The sequence below is a fragment of the Apaloderma vittatum genome, unplaced genomic scaffold (assembly GCF_000703405.1).
Source record: "Apaloderma vittatum isolate BGI_N311 unplaced genomic scaffold, ASM70340v1 scaffold6401, whole genome shotgun sequence".
Taxonomy (NCBI): domain Eukaryota; kingdom Metazoa; phylum Chordata; class Aves; order Trogoniformes; family Trogonidae; genus Apaloderma; species Apaloderma vittatum.
The window spans coordinates 21,307-39,842 of record NW_009699481.1 but is presented as its reverse complement, the minus strand read 5'-3'; the positions used below and the strand labels follow the sequence as shown (position 1 = coordinate 39,842).

General features: G+C 45.0%; 1 protein-coding gene across 1 annotated transcript in view; it reads right to left on the bottom strand.

Moving 5' to 3' along the window:
- Positions 1–18,536, bottom strand: part of PLEKHM3 (pleckstrin homology domain containing, family M, member 3) — a 73,351-nt gene that overhangs the window by 43,939 nt on the left and 10,876 nt on the right. The window contains exons 2-3 of the mRNA XM_009878373.1: positions 16,397–17,332; positions 2,467–2,612 (exon numbers count right to left, since the gene is read on the bottom strand). Of these exons, the coding sequence (XP_009876675.1) occupies positions 2,467–2,612; positions 16,397–17,332 (1,082 nt within the window). The remainder of the gene's footprint in view (positions 1–2,466; positions 2,613–16,396; positions 17,333–18,536) is intronic.

Genomic DNA, 18,536 nt, shown 5'->3' with positions numbered 1-18,536 from the left:
AGATAGGACAGACTCCAAAAAACACAGCAGAGATGGGGGAAGGTCGCAGTGGGAAGGAGTGCAGGTTTTCAAACTTTTCATTCACTTTGCTTCCATTTGGTGGACTGACAGTCACATTTCAGACCGTGTGAGACACAGGAGCTCTTGAAGACTGAAGCCCTGTTTCAGTTCTGACCATCAAATATGGTACATACTTATTTCATGCAGGACCTCTCTAGGGTATGCTATGAGTCTGGCCAGGGGCAAGTCACTCACTGCAGAAGCTCCACTCTGAGGCATTGCAGTGCTACCAGGGAGGGGCAGGGCTGTGAATTTAGAAACAGCTCTCATGTTTAGCTTCATTTTGGGATGGTGCTGCACAGCTTTGTGTGGGCATGCTGGCCAGTTATGGGAGGTACAACGCTGACAAATTATGGGATCTTCCTTTAAAAATAACCCAAAGAAAATTACTACTACGAAGATCACCTGAAGGAAGTGGGACAAGGTATCTGTCTTTGCCAAAACAGCACATTTAATCAATACACTACTATGGAATTGTACAGGTTTGTTATAACTATTACGTGCAACAACTGTCACTAAGTTGCCTTTCAGATCATATAGACTATACAGAAGAAACAGACAAACACCAGACCTTATCTCTGCATGGTGAAAGGAGATGTGGGTAGAGAAGTGCAGCCAACATGTGCTCTACCTCGGAAAAAATATTGCTGAGTTCCCATGGAGGCATAGTAGGGACAGTAATAAAAGTGCATGTATGCAGAATCAAACAGAAAGATTTTACACAAGTAGGAAGAACTACTTGTTATTTTAATGCTATACAGGGAGGAGATCCAATCAGTGATCTCAGCTCAGTTGTTGCACTGCTGCTGTGGCACATGATTTCTCTTCGCTCTTCCTCCCTGCCCTAGTTTCTGCTCTAATACTGGGGACACTGTAGAGTTTTCCTACCTAAGGGATGGTGTTCCTTTCTTGAAATCACCTCTCTGAGCACTAAGGCACAGAGACTGGTAAAGTGTCTGCACAGAGTTTGCTTGTGCTCCCCAGCCACCTCACAGCTGTTCTGCCTGTTTACAAGAAGTGGAAATTGGCAACTTCTCATTATTATAGTGAGATTACAGTAGATTATGTTTTCAATGAATGTTTAAACTTGAAAATCCCATTTACTTTTGTGCCTCAGCTACCAAGACCACAGGAAATAGAGCACTGAGCGCAGTTTTTACCCTGCGGGTTTAGAAAACAGTTTACTTTCCTGGCAATCTTACTGACAGCTTGATACAAGGTCTTTGCCTTACCATTCACTTGCCCCATATCACGGCTGTCTGTACTATCAAGGGCTAGCAAGTTTAGACTTGGCAAAAGCACCCAAAGAAAGAACTCTTAAATATTTATTCCTAGCTTCTAGGAAAGGGAACAGTTCTTGTCGCCACACGTAGGAGCTTTGTTACTCTGAAGAATCTTGTATTTCATGGCGCAAGACTATAATTTTCCTGATGGCAGGCTCTGGCTACCTTTCAATAATCTCCCCATCTGACAAATTTTCTTTTACAAGAGAGCTGCTTTTCCTCTAATAGGGCATTTACTGGTTATTTTTTTCCCTTGTCAAATAGCCCATCATAATAATATTCGCAGACACAAAACATCAAACAGCCTCTCCTAACAGTGGCTGCGAGGTCTGAAGCTCTAGCATGGTCTGGACTCTTTATGAGTTTGTTATTGTTTCAGCATATGCTCCCTGAGATGGCAAAACAACACTGCTACTGTGTTTGCTGGCATAATGCTCTGAGGCTTGTAATCGGTTGCCCCTATCTAATGACCAGCCACTGAGGCAGCAGCAAACAGCAGATTATGGAAGTTTTAGAAAAGCTGCTTATGTGGCAAGTGAACAACCATAGAATTTTCTCTTTATGTTGCTTTTGGCTGTCTGTTCCAAATGAGTATTACAGCAGTGTCCTTCTAGCATCCTCAAAATATTCGTGCCAAGAGACAGGACATACTGGGCCTTGCAAACACCGTGTCTGAGTATGCCAGTCTCCCACGGCCATTTTCACAAGTTAGCAACCATTACCAAGCAGTGCCAATCCACAGTCTCTAGTGCCCACGACGCAGGTGCTCCTCAAGGGCCTAACAGCTGCAAAGTTTAGTGCTAATTAAAAAAAGGGGTTTCAGGGGTTTCAGTGTTATGTCCCACCCTGCCTTCTGAACAACCAGATAAGCAATGACAGAAAAGATGCCACGAAGAAAAAGGAACATGGCTGCTCCTTTGGAGGAATGCCTTAGGCCTGGCTAAGGAAATTGTGATGAAAATACCTGTCTTGTTGAGAGAGTGTGGCACATTCTGGCAAGAGGGATGAAAAAGAGAGTATTAGCAGTCAATGTCTGTAACCTTCAATCTGTTGCAATGTCTGCGTTTCTACCTAAAGACCAATACGGTTCACTCGCTAAGAAGCCAGCCTGCAGGGAGATTACCTTGTATTTGGAAGTGTCCCAGTTATGAACCAGCCGTGCAGGGATGAGGAAGCTGTCATCCACATGGCAGGTGCTGCAGTAATACCATCCACTGTAGCTGCACACCTTGGCTTTCCCATTGGACAAGCCTATGGAGCGCTGACAGCCTGGAGAAGAGAGAGGGGAAAAGGTCTGGGTTTGTACACCACACCAGAGGTACACACTCAGGATGCAGTAAGACAAGTAATTATTCCTCCATCTGAGACCTTAAAATTTTATTTATTTATTTTTCCAATGAGCCATTTCTTACTTCCTAAAAACAGGAACAAATATCCGTATTTTTGGACTAGCACTGAACAAGCATACACTAACTTGAAGGACATGGTTTAGTGGTGTTGACAGGGCTAGGAAACGGTTGGACTCAGTGATCTTGAAGGTCTCTTCCAGCCAAAACTGTTCTATGATTCTATGATTGTATGATTCTGTGATGAACTTGGGTTCACAGAACAGCCAAAGGATGCTTAGCACTTCTCAAAAAAAGGCAGAAGACCAGCTGTGAGACACTGGACATTTAAAGCCCACGGCCATCTGAAAAACTTGACCTGAAGCTTAGACAGAAAACGTCAGACCACAGAAGTACTGTGTGCTTGCTCCAGACAGCTCCTGTTTTCCCCACAACAAAACGGGCCAGTACTGGCTGTCTGGAGAAGCACAAGCCAGCTCCTGCTGACAGCCAGAAGGGATGCTGACTCGGCAGGTAGGATTTGACCACAGAACTAGCACTGCCAAGGCAAAACTCAGTCAGACCATGAACAATAACCCTGAGCAGCAGCCACACCGAGAAGGAGTACTCCTTGACTAGCAGTAGTGACACACTTTTATGCAGGTTGGTTTTTTTTCTTATGATTGGATTATCCTGTGTCTTACAAGGTCTGAGGTCTCCCTGACACTTTTTTCACAGCTGGATCCCTTGCCTCTTCCTATACCCTCTTGTATGGAGTCGCTTGGGTAAAACAATGTATTCAAAAGTGGCTGCTAGTTCTTTTCGGAAAGAACTAACACAGAGCTCTCCTGCTTCACTTGACCACCTGTTTTCACAGAAAACACAGAAACCCAACGTATATGACACTTCTGTCTTTCTCTGAAGTGTGGCTAAAATGAGTCAATGGGTGCAAATAGTATTAGAGTGGAGGGCTGAAGACAGATAGCACAATCCCATTAAACTACCTGCTTAGGAAGCAAGGCTAAAAATGTTTAGATAAGATACAATGAGATGTGTGTGGCAGTTATTAACATCTCCTTGACACAGCACACATGATGGTATTTCTGCTTTTCCTTGAAATGCTAGTGTTCCCATATGACATTTAAGGCTACAGACACAATTAGGACCAGAGCCCCACTCCTGTATGTGCTGTAATCTCAGACAGTCCCTGCTGGAGCTGGTCAGTAACGCTGATTAGCAAAATCCTCGCACATCACTTTTACAGTGAAAGTATTGATTAAACAGAGTTTTTCAGGCAGAAGTCAACTGGCTGATTGTTTTTGTCAGTATAGCTGATTTTGTTTAGCGTAATAACTCAATATACATAATGCAAAAACGTGATCTCAGCTAATAATCAAACAGAAAACTCAAACATTATAATTGTAAACTATTATCATTGTGGAAATAATACTTGTATGGTAAATATTAGCAGAACTTTTTGCAAAGCAGTATTTTTAGCGCAGAAAGAATGCAGGTATGCTTTTTAGAAGTGCAAAGGTAATTCAAGTAATTTAGCAGTGTATTACAAACAAAAAGAACTTACAACAGTGGCTTCGGATCAGAATGTAGGAGCCAACAACTTCACACCTCACTCAGTGCAAAGCTCACATTTTCCCATCTTTCTGTTCCTGTTCCTTTTGTAAGAAAAGAATTTCCTGACTAGACAGTTAAAAGTTTCTATGCAGTCCTGCTGCTCTGTGTTGTTATGGATGAAGTGAGCAGGTAGTAAGCTGAGTACCAGTGCTCTGTAGTTCCATTTTCAGAATGTATTCATAAGTAAAAGTGAAGGTTTTGAACAGCTTACAAGACATGAAATACCAGTCCCACTCATATGACATGACACTCATCTGACCAGCAGCCTGGGAAGATGCTTAGAGAAGGTACTCACACTGTCGCTACAAAGCCAATGTTTTTAAGAGCACAACCGAGGCAAATCTTGCCCCTTGCAAAGGAAACAGGGAAGTATGCCCACTCCTCTGGGGTGAAGAGGGTCTCAGCAAGAAATCTTGGTGTTTCTACAAAGAGGAGAAAGTGGAAGCTCCTACCCAAGCAGCACGCATTGCTTTCTCCCTTATTCTAGCCCTTCTCTGAGCCCACACTTGTTTCCTTGCTCCTCAGAAACAAATTTTTACAGAGTATTTCTCATTCCTCTTTGTATTTTCAAGTATATTATATTCTGCAAAGCTACATAACAGCTGTAAGGTGGGGATATTTTAGATGAGGATGTGGCAACAGCACCTACCTTACATTTTCCCTTACCTTACAAGCTTTGCTGTTTGAAAATCGCCATCTTTTCCATTCCTATCTGTTGTGATTCATAATGATGGTTATTTCTACAATCCTTTCAAATCAAGTTATCAAAGCACTGATTTTCTTTGATGTTATGCAGTTCAAAGCAATGCAGTGTGACAAACATATTTCTGTGGCACAGACCACTTATGCTACTTTGTTTTTTAAGATGGAATAAGAGAGAAAGAAGAGGAGGAAGGAACAGCCTATGGCTTAATGTCCTCGGAAATCTTGCACCTGGACGTTCAGGTACATCAACCTGCCATCACATTTACCAGAAGCAAAGCCAGTACTCATTCCTCACTTTAGGCTCCTGAGCTCTCCCCCCAGCATGACAGTCAGATGTAGCTGACTCCCTCAGAGATCCATAACACAGCTCAACAAATGGTTTAGGATGAGGGAAGGGATCATTTCATGCTTGCACAGAAAACACTTGCCCAGAGCTAGAGAACGCACCTTCCACAGGATCGGGGGGGAAAAGCAGCACAACTTTCACCAAGCCTCTCTCACCTATTCCTGAGGCTTACACGGAACATTATCTATATAACAATTGTACAAAGGTCTGGCAAACCCTGACCCTAGAGCAAGGAGAATACTGCGGTATTTACTATTACTCCAAATCATCCCCAACTAAAGGATGTTACAGAGCAAGCTACAGAGGGAAGAAATGTAGCTGTAGGTATGCTGTAGCAAAGTGAGGGAAGGAGTAATACTAAACCTTTCATCGCAGAAAATATGACAAAACAGCCTCTGAATCAAGCAAAGAAAATAGGGGTTAGAAAAAATACCAGCAAGAAAGTGCTGCTGAGCACAGACAAACCTCTCTCAACAACATATCTGTGAGCAGAGCAGGCGTATCAACATCAAGAGGCTCCACTCCAAGTGCTAAGACTTGAGGAAGAAAGTAGCACAGGAGGATGAGGTTAAAAAGTTATAACACGTCTCTCTCCTTGACTTAAGGTGGTGGCAAGGATAGCATGGAGGATGAATGCAGGACACTTGAATACAATTCCACTTCTGCACTTTCAGGGTGTATACGGTCAAGGACAACACACACAGCTATTATTTTTATCCAGATACCTTTTTCTTTAATCTTCTAGCAAAAAAAGACTGGAGTAGCTCCACAGTGAAAGCAAGAAAGTGGAAGACCAAACTAGAATTAAACACTAAACTGTTTTCCTTATTCAATAAAGTTCCTTGCTCAGCATCAGGAAAAAGCAACTCCCTTGTGATTGCGTACCATAATCAAATCTATGACAGATTAGCTTAGAAGCTAATTCGTTTAGAAACAACATACAATATGAAGAGAAGAAAATGACCCACCGACTTCAAAAGGCTTTCAGCTTGATAAAGTCATAAAGCAGACTAAGCAGAAGGAGCATAGCAATGAATTTTCAGTGTTAGATCAGACAGATAGCATTGCTGTAACTGCTCAGCACAAGCAGAAAGAGAAGGTGAGAATTACTACAGTTGCTGGCCTTGTGTTTCTATGTAACTATTCCAATTCACTCTGCCATGAAAAAATTCAAACTCACAAGGAAGACACACTAACAATCTAGCTCAGTTCCCCCTCGTGCCTACCCAGGTTTGAATTTGCATCACAGCATTATTTCTTTTTCCACAGCAATTCTCTTTCTAAAGAAATAATCAAAAACTGATAAGCCTTCAAACAAAGTCTGACACTTTACGTTCCATGCCTACATTTTTGTGAACGTCTTACTGACTTAAAAAAAAACCACAAAAAACAACAAGCCAACAAACTTTAACAGATGAAAGGCAGAATGTTTTCCCTGTTGAAGCTATATGGGTTTGACCCTAAACAGCGATAAATATCAAAATAACATCTAAATCTCACATTATTTGTACAAATCCCACTCTAATTATAATCTAGATCAGCTTCTCCAGAAACAAGGAAGGGTTCACACTAGTCCCCAACTCCCAGAGTCTTCTTTTCTTTTTAAATAGACTCAAAAGGATGGACCAGCTGTTTGGAGTCAATGGAAACCCTGACTGCTAGCTGGAGCTCAGGACTAAGCCCTCAATTAACAGCCTTCCCATCCTCATTAGTGCCATTTGAAGATACAATGCATAGTCCTGTCTGTCCCACGTCTCGCAATCCAGCTCAGCTAACTTAGCCTACCCAGTCCAGGCTTGCTGGCTGCAGGCTTTACCCTGGGCTGGGGACACAAGCTGCTCCAGAGAGTGACTCATCCCACTCTACTAGTGACGTCGAAGTGGCGTGCTGCCACAGAGCATGTCTCCAAGGCAGATGAGGTGAACCATCCCCTGGGCACCCAGGCTTTCTTCCAATCAGCAAAGACTGGATTAGCGCAGACATCCAATATTTAGACTGCTAGGGGTAGGAGAAGTAAACAAAACCCTTTACGTCAGTGATGTCAAACACACAGAGCTGTGACTCTCTCCAAGAAGATGAACAATCAAGAAAAAACCAAGCCAGGCGATAGCACATATACGTGCATACACAACATTCTGCATGTTTGCATTAAACTTATCCTTCAGAGAAGATAGGATACAAGCATGCTGCAGGTTACACAGCTAAATTCTGTCTTCCCAACAGAACTAACAGTAGCTGAGTCTGCAAATGTAACACTAAAAAACCATAAATGTCAAAGCGCAAGCTTGAGCTTTGCCTATGTAAGTCAAGAATAACGTTTCACCAATAAATCAGGACCAAAAACTACTAGCTATGTCAAATGGCTGCAACAGAACCATACTTTTGGAAATCAACTTTTCATTCGCTCGAACTTCCCAACTCGAATTTCATCGTAACAAAGGGTTTTTTACTTTTAGTGTCAAACGCTGAGAAGGGCCAAGATGCCATTCTTCCCAGAGAACTCACTTCGAGGGAATTACAAACAACATAACAACATGCTTCACACACAGTTAAAGTTTGCAAATCCTTTAACACACGGCCAGTTTGTATTGTCGTAGTGCTTCCTTTTGACTCCTTTCTCCCCATTCCCAGGACAGCAGTGCTGAGGAATTATACCACACATCTCAAGCTGGTTTGCTATTCTTTCCCCCGTGCCCTTATAGGATTATTCTCTGCAATATCTGGCAATGTGCTAAAGACTCTGAAGCACTGCCTGACAGAAGGGAAGGAGAGCTCCTGCAGAATGAGTTACTTTCAGTAATTCACTAGCTCTTTAGTGAGGGATGAGAACTGAGTACACTCTCTGGGCCAGCTCCTGAAGCCTGCCAGCTTGGGGTAAGTAGACAATTTGAGTATAATTAATAACGGTATTCCCATTCCTACAGCTGATTACACTCATGCTTGGTTTTATATACTGAGAAGGTAGACACGGGAACAGGGCAAAGAGCAGGCCAGCTGTCTGTGTGATGAGAGCAAACGCTGGTGCCAGCATGCTCAGTTGTGGCCAGGTCATTTAGCAAAGGGGCTCTTTACTTAACTCAGTTTTCATTCCCGCTCCACTGTCAGTCTGAAGACCACTTATCCCTGCACTGCTCACTCATTTACTTACACTGAAGGCTACCTGGTTTGCTGAGCTTCATTTATTTGATACAGCAGCTATTAGCATACATAGAAATAATCAGCTCTGTTTCTGTTTGAATACACAGCTGGTTTAGTACCTCCTTTCAATATAAGGAATAACTGTGCTAAATGTGGTTATATATTTTTTGCCAATGCTTTTTGGGAAAATTTCTTCTTGGTTGCACATCACTACCGTTGCACATCACTACCACAGCACTACCTTGGGCTCATGCACTACTCAGATTTACGCAGCTCGGGTACGTATCAGAGTCTGTTCATGTTGCAGAAGGCCAGACTTGGAACCAGAAACCTTCCCACCAGTTGGCCTGTGGTTTGTTCTGTAACTTCTGATCTGATCCACGTGTAGTAGTAGACAATAATATAGTGCTTTGGCATGAGACAGAAGCGGGGGAGCCGTGCCAATGCACACACAAATGCCCTGGGTTTGTGGTAGTGGACCTAAAGCAGCATTTTTCCTTCTGTATTTGTCTCTCAAAGCTGCATACCTGTGTGGATGTTCCAATGCCGAGCAAACGCAGAGGGTTTTTTTGCAGGCTTTTTTCTCAGAACAGCATTAAGAGGGGCTCCCTACGGTTCCAGCTTCTGTGAAATCTCTAAGATTCCCACATCTTTGCTACACGAAATTTTGTTAAACAGTCAGGTACATTCAAATCTTATGGGGCAGGGGTAAAATGGTGAGCAAACAGCATTAGAACATAAGCTTTGTTTTCTTAGGAAACTCGATTAACAGTCATGTTAACAGGGATCTGGTATAAACTGCAGTCGCAAAAAATACCCGTGCAGATACACCCTGCCTGCACCTTTCTGTGAAGGCAAGGTTTTTATTAGCAAAAGCTGGCTTGACTAATCATCTTTTACCTCTAAAAGATGCTAGCTCAACAAAGTTGTCTCTTGTAATTTAATTCACAAGGAACCTCTGGGTTCTCCAGAGAAGAACTGGGATGGTGAGGAAGAGATGTCGGAGTTTTCAGGTCTGAAAACACTTCCTTTTCTCCAGATGTAGCTTTTTCCATCCCAAGGAAGGTGAGACTTGGACATTTAGACTGCCTGTTTCTGGCATTCTCTTCTTTAAGCTTTATGCCAAAAAACCCACCAAGACTGGTTTCATACAATAAAGAGGCCCATAACATCCCGAAGTAACCAAGAGTTCTTAGGGGGCAGTGGAACTACTACCTGGCACCCACAGGCCAGAAAGCAACAAGTTATAGCCAAGGACAAACACTGAGCCTATACTGAGAGTAAGTACAGACATGCCTACACACAGTAGAATTGAGCTCGTAACAGTAAAAGAAATAAGCACAGATATTTTGTGATGGAAAAAATAATTAAAAAAAAATACTGAAAACCTGCAGAGTTGTTCACAGAGGCAGATGGGGTCACCTATCCCCATCCAGGCATTGCAGGTGTCCTTTAAACCTGCCAGGAGGAATATGTAGATTCATCAGTCAAGACATTTGTATCCACCTACGAGGCTGAGGCAGAGAAGTCAGGAAAACACCAGGTGAGAACTGCAACGTGCACATCAGGGTGCAGGACAGGCATTGAACTGGCCAAATACTCATCTAAGCTGCCCTTCTGGGTAGCAGCAGACCAACTGCAAACCACATCCTGTGAAGGGGAACATCTCACTCCGCAAAGGTGCCAGCCAAATCCCAGGAAGGGGAAGGACCTGCATTCTACCAGCTTATACAAAGCTAATAGAGACATGGTGTATTTTCCAAACAGCAATTTAGACACAGATGATGTTTCTTCTACTCAGCTGGCTTTGGCTAACAAAAAATATGAGTTTAGAAATACCATTGTTAGCAGTGGAAGTTTTCCATTTCAGTCAATCAAGACAGGGCCTTAAAGTCACATACAAGACTAGAGGACTGCGGTCTAAAGCAAAGATACTTAAACAATAAAACCTTTACAGCACAAAACACATTCTCAGGGGATTTTACAGAGTCTTAAATACAGGGAAGGCAAGAAGTTGCTGAAGTCCTGGAACAAAGACATCAACTGAAGCACAAAATACACACAGCACATAGAAAGCACAACACTAGAAAGCCCTGGACAGGTGAGAACAACTGTTATCTGGGACTAATAATACGACAAGAGTGCTGACAACCTTCTGGTATTTTATTGTGCTACTTTTGTTTTGATTGTCCCCTAGTAGTTTTATTTCAGTTTCATGCTACAAATAGCTGCTGGGTGCGATGACAGTTCACACAGTATTTGCTAACTCAGGGAAGGCACACACATGCTTCTCAACTATCTGGATTTGAGAATTTTTAGCTATATGGCTTTTTGAGAAGTTGAACAAAGTAAACATTCCATCTGGGTAATTTATTTTTTTTTTTAATAACACTTGCTGGTTTGTAAGCTATTAGGAAAATGCTTTCTCCTCATACAGAGGGGGGGAAAAAAAAAAAAGGAACTTGACTTTCACTGCAGTAGGGGCTGGTTTCAGACCACTGGCTGTGAGGTAGAGCAGAGGCTGTATGAGTAGGGCATGATGCACTGGACTGTCCCCCATCTACACACATGATCACAGCACTAGAGACAGAACAACTCGTTGAAAGCCAGCTTCCCAACAGCTTTCCACCTGCTGCTCAATTTGACAAGGCTGCAAGCTCAGAAAATAGCCCATTTACTAACCTTGGCTTCTGTGCACCTAGTGCTCAGCTCAGCCAGCCAAGTCGGTGGAGCCCTAACAGCAGTATTTATCCTTTTGGCAAGTAAGCAGACATGGAGAAAGTTGGGAGAAAAAGAGACAAGGCACCCTAGAAAAGGAGCAAGGAAAACCACTCAGAGAAATAAAAGGGTTTAGAGCACATTTTGCAGAAGGCAGAAGCTTCCCCATCCATTAGGACTTGCTGTCTAAGCAACAAGAGTTCCTGGCAGACACAACTGACTTCTCTAAAAAATGTTTGTTTTAATGAAGGACAAGGAGAGAAAAATTAAAACGTGAAAAGGAAGAGAGACAATAAAAGAACAGAAGATAGGTAAAAACAAGAGGCAAGGGCAGAGGCCATTTGTCTTCCCCATCTATGGAAACATGTGGAGGGAACAGCCACAGGGAAGGGCAGCTAAGGACATTTGCTCCTTACAGACCTCGAGGAGAGCTCCTCCAGGAGCCCACAGACAGCCCGACAGGGAGACAGGACAGCCACTGGAGCACTCTGCGATGGGCTGACCTTGGCAGGGCGTCAGACACCTACCAAATTTGCTCTATCACTCCCCCTCCTCAACTGGAGAGGGGAGAGAAAATATAACGAAAGGCTCACAGGTCAAGATAAGGACAGGGAGATCACCCAGCAATTACTGTCATGGCCAAACCACACTTAACTTGGGAAAACTAGTTTAATTTATTACCAATCAAATCAGAGAATGGCAATGAGAAATAAAATAAATCTTAAAACACTTTACTCCCACCTCTCCCTTCTTCCCAGGCTTAAGTTAATTCACGATTTCTCCATCTCCTCCCCTCTAAGCAGCGCAGGGGGATGAGGAATGGGCGTTGCAGTCAGTTCCAGTTCCTCATACGTGGTCTCTGCCACTCCTTCCTCCTCAAGTAGAGGACTCCTCACATGCTTCCTTTGCGCTGGTATGGAGTCCCTCCCACGGGAGACAGTTCTTCAGAAACTGCTCCCCTGTGTGGGGTCCCTACCATAGGCTGCAGTCCTTCAGGAACAGACTCTACAGGTCCTGCCAGGACCCTACTCCAACGCAGGATCCCCACAGGGTCACAGCCTCCTTTGGGCATCCCCCTGCTCTGGCATGGGGTCCTCCGCAGGCTGCAGGTGGACATCTGCACCACGTTCACAGGCTGCAGAGGGACGACCTGTGTCACCATGCTCTTCACTGTGGGTTGCAGGGCAATCTCTCCTCTGGCACCTGGAGTACTTCTTCGTCCCTCTTCTTCAATGACACCTTGGTTTCTGCAGAGTTGTTTCTCTCATGTATTCCCACTCCTCTCCCTGGTTGCAGTTCTGCAGTAACATTTTCCTCCCTTCTTAAATATGTTATTCCAGAGGTGCTATCACTGTGACTGATGGGCTCAGCTTTGGCCAGTGGCAGGTCCGTCTTGGAGCTGCTTGGCATTGGCTCTGTCAGACACAGGGGAAGTTTCCATCAGCTTCTCTCAGAAGCCACCCCTGTAGCCCCCCTACTACCAAAACCTGGCCATGCTGTCTGAAAGATGCTGCACTTGCCAAACACGTTTTGATGGAAGCCACCTCATCCCAACTTTGTAACATGAACAGTTTGGGGATTTCTCTTGAATCCAGATGAAATAAAGACAGAAATAATAACACACAACCACCAACAACAGATCATCCTAGTGTTGCCAAAAACAGCGCGATGCGTGTCTCTCATTTTCTACATTGAAGAGCAAATATTAAAATCTGACATTTACCACCTTGGACTTGCAACCAATTTTCACTTCATATCTATTGGAAGACAATGCTCACAAACGTCACTCTTGCTCAGAGCCCCAGACTCTTCCCATGGGAACGCAGCTGTACCCCAGCAACAGGGCCAGATCAGGTCTGCAGTTACAGGAACATGCAAAGGACAGAGGAGGCTGCCATTCCAGTGCCAGCAGTTTCTAGTTTACCCCACATTCCAGAATGTACTGCTGTTCCAAGCCAAGAATATAAATAATGGCAGCAAAGGTAAAAGTGTGTATTAAAATATGCCTCTCCACTGTTTATCATTCATTTTTGGAAATTATGAGAAATAATGTCCTGCCCTCTGCAGTAAGACAAAGAGTCAGAAATGTGGGGAAAAGCTTCTGTAGCTGCTGATCAAGCAAAGGAAAACTTTTTTCAAGCTGCCCTTCTGACTCCAGCGTATCAACAGTTCGTCCCCCCTGCCCCATGACTACATCTGACACAGCTGCCCTGGTTTAGATCACAAGGTGAAAAGTGCTAGTCAGACCCCAAGATAAACCTGTCAACAGAGAGGCACAGACGTTTGCATTCTCCCCTACCCGCTTGTGAGTGTCAGCTGCTTGTCGGGGAGCAGTCACTTGAAAAGTTTTTACTGAGAAAAGGAAAGGGGGATGCAGAGGGCATTTCAAGCATGGAAAAAAAAAAAGTTGGGGAGGGGAACCCCATAAAGACGGCAAAGAGAAAATTAAAAAAAACCACACCAAAACCCTGGCCCCATCAGGTCCTCCCAACAACCTTCTTTATCAGAGGTTCATTGTCAATCAATTAGCCAAGGCAGCAGGGGTCTGTAGGGAGGGGGGTAGCTTGAGAGACAATGGCCTGCCCTGTTGTATTACTATTTAATCACTTTTCCTAAATAAATAAAGCAGCCCTGAGGTGCTGTCATGTCAAGGGAATTTACAACAAAAAACCCCTTCATTTTTCATTGGTCATTACTTTTCCTTCCCTCCCACCCCCGCCGGACTAGAGAGGGTTATTACTGTAGCCTTAAGTTCCATCTTTGTGTTGCTTGCCTTTGATTCCCACTCGGACCTTGCCACTTTCTGGCACTAATTTGTCAGGCCGAACAAAGGAGGGATTTGTACCTCCTGTAAGGTCTCAATTAGGAAAGGCTTCTGCTGTATTATGTGCCATTGGGACAGGACACAAAGACGGTAATTACAGGAATTTGCACTAAATGGCTGAAGAATTCACAGCAAAACTTTTCTTCCTCCCCCCTCCTCATCCTTTTCCAAGCTTACCCCTCCCAGCAGCCCTGGGGAAAACCGCTCTCAATGCCTGCAAGCTGTAATTACCAACAGCAGGCCCCTTAGGTTAAACAGCAGCCCACGCCAGGGAAGGGCGCAAGGCGCCTGGAGGGAGCGAGGTGCCAGGAGAGGGTCTCGGCTGGCTGGTGTGCCTCCAAAGCCTCCTCAGCAAAAACTTTTCTGAGCCAGCGAAGTTGCCCCAGTTTCTCCTAGTTATAATTACAACTACTCGTTGCTTTATGCCGTGGTAACCGCTACAAGCTCCAGCTGAATCTTGAAGGCCGGCTGCCAGGGTCTCGGGCAAGCCGCGGCGAAAGGTGCTGTGCCTCCCCAGCCTCGGGTGCAGGGAATCCCAGCGGCTGGCTTCTCCCAGGCTCTCCCCAACTCGCATTTCCCCACATAAGACTGTTTGCTCAGTTTCGCGGACTAAAAGGAGGCCACAGAAGCACTGGGAATGCCTCGCACCTATCGAGGAAAGATGCTGTGCATCCCTGACGTGCCCAGAGCACCTCACTTCTGGGGCGAATGCACGAGCAAGCGCAGATGAATTGTTCCACGTTTGGGAGAGAAAATCCACCCTTTCCCACGAAAAACTCTGCTCCCATATATATAATGCAAGACTAAAATCTATTTTGTGTTTAAGATGTGTTTTGTGCCTGATCATATTTTTGAGGAGGTCATTGAAAATGATCACTTGAAACTCTCCTGGACCTCAGTCAGAGGATGAAGCAAAATTACAAATTTTTCCTCTACTGATCTTTGAATTAAAAGAAATTAGGAGAAAGGAATAAAGTTTTAATGTAATCTGGGACATTATCTTAAAACGAGGCTGTTAATTCTCTTGTATTCTTGAGTTTCACAAGGCTGTCTTCTGGACAACACACCAGGCTGCATCCATCTCACAGATACTTATTGGCTCATTCCCAGTCTCCCTGCAGCTCCCACTCTCACAGCTACTCTTAAAGGTAAGACATGACCATCGTCCAACAGTGTTCAAGTCATCAGAGTTACCAGAGGATCCAGGCTCCTTGAGTTTCAGCAGTAATTTGGTACATAATCACTCCCAGGGAAAAAAAAAAAATAAATTGAAGTCACACAAAGAGTTTGTGACCACAAACAGAACTGAATTCAGGCAGAAGGCCAAATACGGTGACCAAATCATTAACTGCAGTCAGGCCAACCTTCACAATGCTCCAGCTACCAGGTGGGTGCCATGCAAGTGACTACCAGACGAGGACAAACTCAGCTGCAACCAGAGCCAGTTCCGAGGCCAACCCAGCACTTTAGGGCTCAGGTCTCCTGTGGAAGGGATTCAGGCCAGCCAGGAGGTCCTGGGCCCACACAGACCCACCCCACCCCGAGCCACGTGTGGTTTCAGAGCAATCAGAGGCTCCACAATGGATCTCCACCCCAGAGCAGAGCAAGGAAGAGGCAGGACTCTCACAGCTCCCATAACAAAAGAGGAGAACCCTCCAGAAAAGCTGTTGCTGATACAGTCAACAATTTCTATGTGAGCGTAACTAAAGCCAGCCAGAGAGTATAGTTTAGGCACGAGGCGTCCAAATTTGATCCACAAAACTGTCCTTGTTAAAGGGCAATAAACTGCATTCACACAGGTCCTCTCGTACTTTCCCTTCATTCCCAAACTGGGTAAAATCATGATCTTGCCCAGGTTAGTTAGCAGTCAAATGAACCGAAATTTACAATTAGCTGCAGAGGCTTAAGGTCATGCTTTTACCCCTGCTTCAAGGGAAGAACCGAGCAGGTGAGCTCATGCCTGAACCTCTGTGCTAGAGTACGTGTTGCCAAATGACAGTGTTTTAGGGAAGCATGTATGCTTTCAGGACTCTCCCAAGAAGGCCCAGAGCTGAAACTGAGTTCCAAAAAGGAGAAGACACAGTTATAAAAAGACACAAAAGTGCTCAAAACTGGAAAGTTGCATCATATCCAGAATTCAAATCCCTTTGATTCTGGATCATATGTCCAATGTCCTGAACCAAGAAAACAGCTCAGCCACCCCTTTTCTCCACATTTTACAGAGAGCAAAGAAAGGCTAACACACTCAAGTGTCTACAACCATAGTGAGAAGCAGGGAAGGGCTGTGTGTTGCTAAAACACATACATGCTCTTCCCAGAGATTTTCCTTCCCTGAAGAAGGGGATGCTGCAGCCTGTTTACTTACCTGCACACCTGAAGCTCTGAACTGTGAGCCCTCTCTCTAGAGACAGCGTGGTCAGGATGCTCAGGAAGCTGGTGGTCACAGACTGGCGCTTGCTCTTTCTAAGATCGTTTCCCAAGGGCCCATCTCCGGGTTTGTTCCTAAGCGTGACCTGTGGGTTCTGAGTTAAACTTCTAGTAGCATTGGCTGCTGCTCTCAGTGCCTCCATCCACTCTTGGGCCCTCTGACGAGTCTCTGCACGAAGGCGGAGGACATCTTGAGGAAAAATGACCTGAAAGCAAGAGTCACAGCCATCCTGAGTATCTGTCTGGACCGACAGGCACACATCCACATTGTAACTCAGCAGAGGATCTTCATCAAGTCTACCCGGTTGGAATGCCATGAGATAAGACCTGTTCAAGACAAAAGTAAATGCCTTCCAGTTATTCTGGACAGTTAACCTATAAAGAGTCCCTGATTTGAGAATATTTTGGTACTCTTTAGTGTTTTCAGTCAAATTCACGGACAGGAAGAGCTCCATAGGCTTCTCTAACAATCCATTGGTTTGAGAAAGGTCACTGTTATTTTCAGGCTTTGGCACATTCTCCAGTTTCTCCTGCTGTCTCGTGAAAGCAGGCACAGAAGCACGCACCACTTCCCAGAGTTTCCGTCCCCAGTCCAAAGCCTCCCATGCGGACTCTGCCTTCAGCTGCAGCTGCGAGTTGTCTGACAGGACAGCATCCACCACCTTGGTTTCAATGCAACCAGTAACAGTGACCCTTTGAAAATGCATCAGTGGATACACGGTGGGAAGAGTCTGGTTGCCACTGCTGTCCAAGCAATACAGGTACAGTTTGTACGGGGAGAGCTCAGCGTAACAGGTTTGCCAGAAGCTGTCATTGTCTCTTCTAATCTCTAAGTATCCCTTCTTCAGAATATTTGGGAACACTGGCTTGTGTTCTGGAGGAAACAAAATGAGAATGTCACCATTAATTCTTTTCAAATAATCATTTCAAAGTGCTACATCGTTCTGGATTATACATAGTTCCTACTCATATACCTGGAGGACAGGATCACAGAAATAGCCTCCACCCAGCAGGTTATAATTATCAAACACAAGCACATTTGAGCCAACGAGAACACAGCACTTTTTTACTGATAGGTACCAAAACACTTTACAAAAATGGGACAGTGAAACAGAGGGGCAGAGAAACAAAGCCATTGTCCTGGGATTATACAGGAGAATAGCAACAGAGCAACGAAACACTGCAAGTCTCCCAGAACCTAGTCCAGAAGAGTACAATATTACCAAGTAATCTGTTGCCAACTGCAATAGATTTTGATAGCGAGAAACACATACAAATTAAAACAACGCCTTCCACTCCTGCCCCCTCTTTCCCAAGCCCAGCTTCATGACTTCACACACAACCCCTCCACCCACCAAGCAGCACAGAGGGAAGGTGATGGAGGATCGTGGTCAGTTCCTCTCTGCTGCTTCTTCCTCCTCAGACCTTTCCCCTGCTCCAGCCTGGGTCCTCTCCAAGGGGCTGCAGTTCCTCAGGATAAACCTGCTCCTGCATAAGTTCTCCACGGCCACAGTTCCTTCAGGAAATCTCCACCTTCTCCACGTGGGGCTGCAGGGAGATACCTGCTCCACCACGGTCTCACCAGGGGCTGCAGGGAAAACCCTGCGCTGGCACCTGCAGCACCTTCTTCTCCTCTGACCCTGGGCTGCTCCTCACACTTTTTCCCCTCTCTCCTCACCCCGCTGCACAGCGCGTTGCCCCTTCTGAAATGCACCCAGCCAGAGAGGCCCCACCTGCAGCCGGCGGGTAGAGCTGCGCCTTGCCGGGGGCTGCCGGAGCCGGCCAAACGGGCCAGCACAGCCCCGCTGCCAGCACCCGGGCACGGCATCCAGCACCCATACTTACTCGGGATGCGGGGAATGGAGGGCTGTGCCCAACGACAGCAGCTCTTCAGCATGACCCAGGACCAGAACATTTTGCACAGTTCTGCTAAAGAGGAGCTTTGCTGATTTATGGAAATGAGGCTCAGGGCCAAGGAGATGCAACCAAAAATTAAGAGTATGTCCAGATTCAAACACATATATCTGTGTGCCTCAGCACTTTAGGTGCTTTGGAGCAGATCCTTTCACAAACCTGGG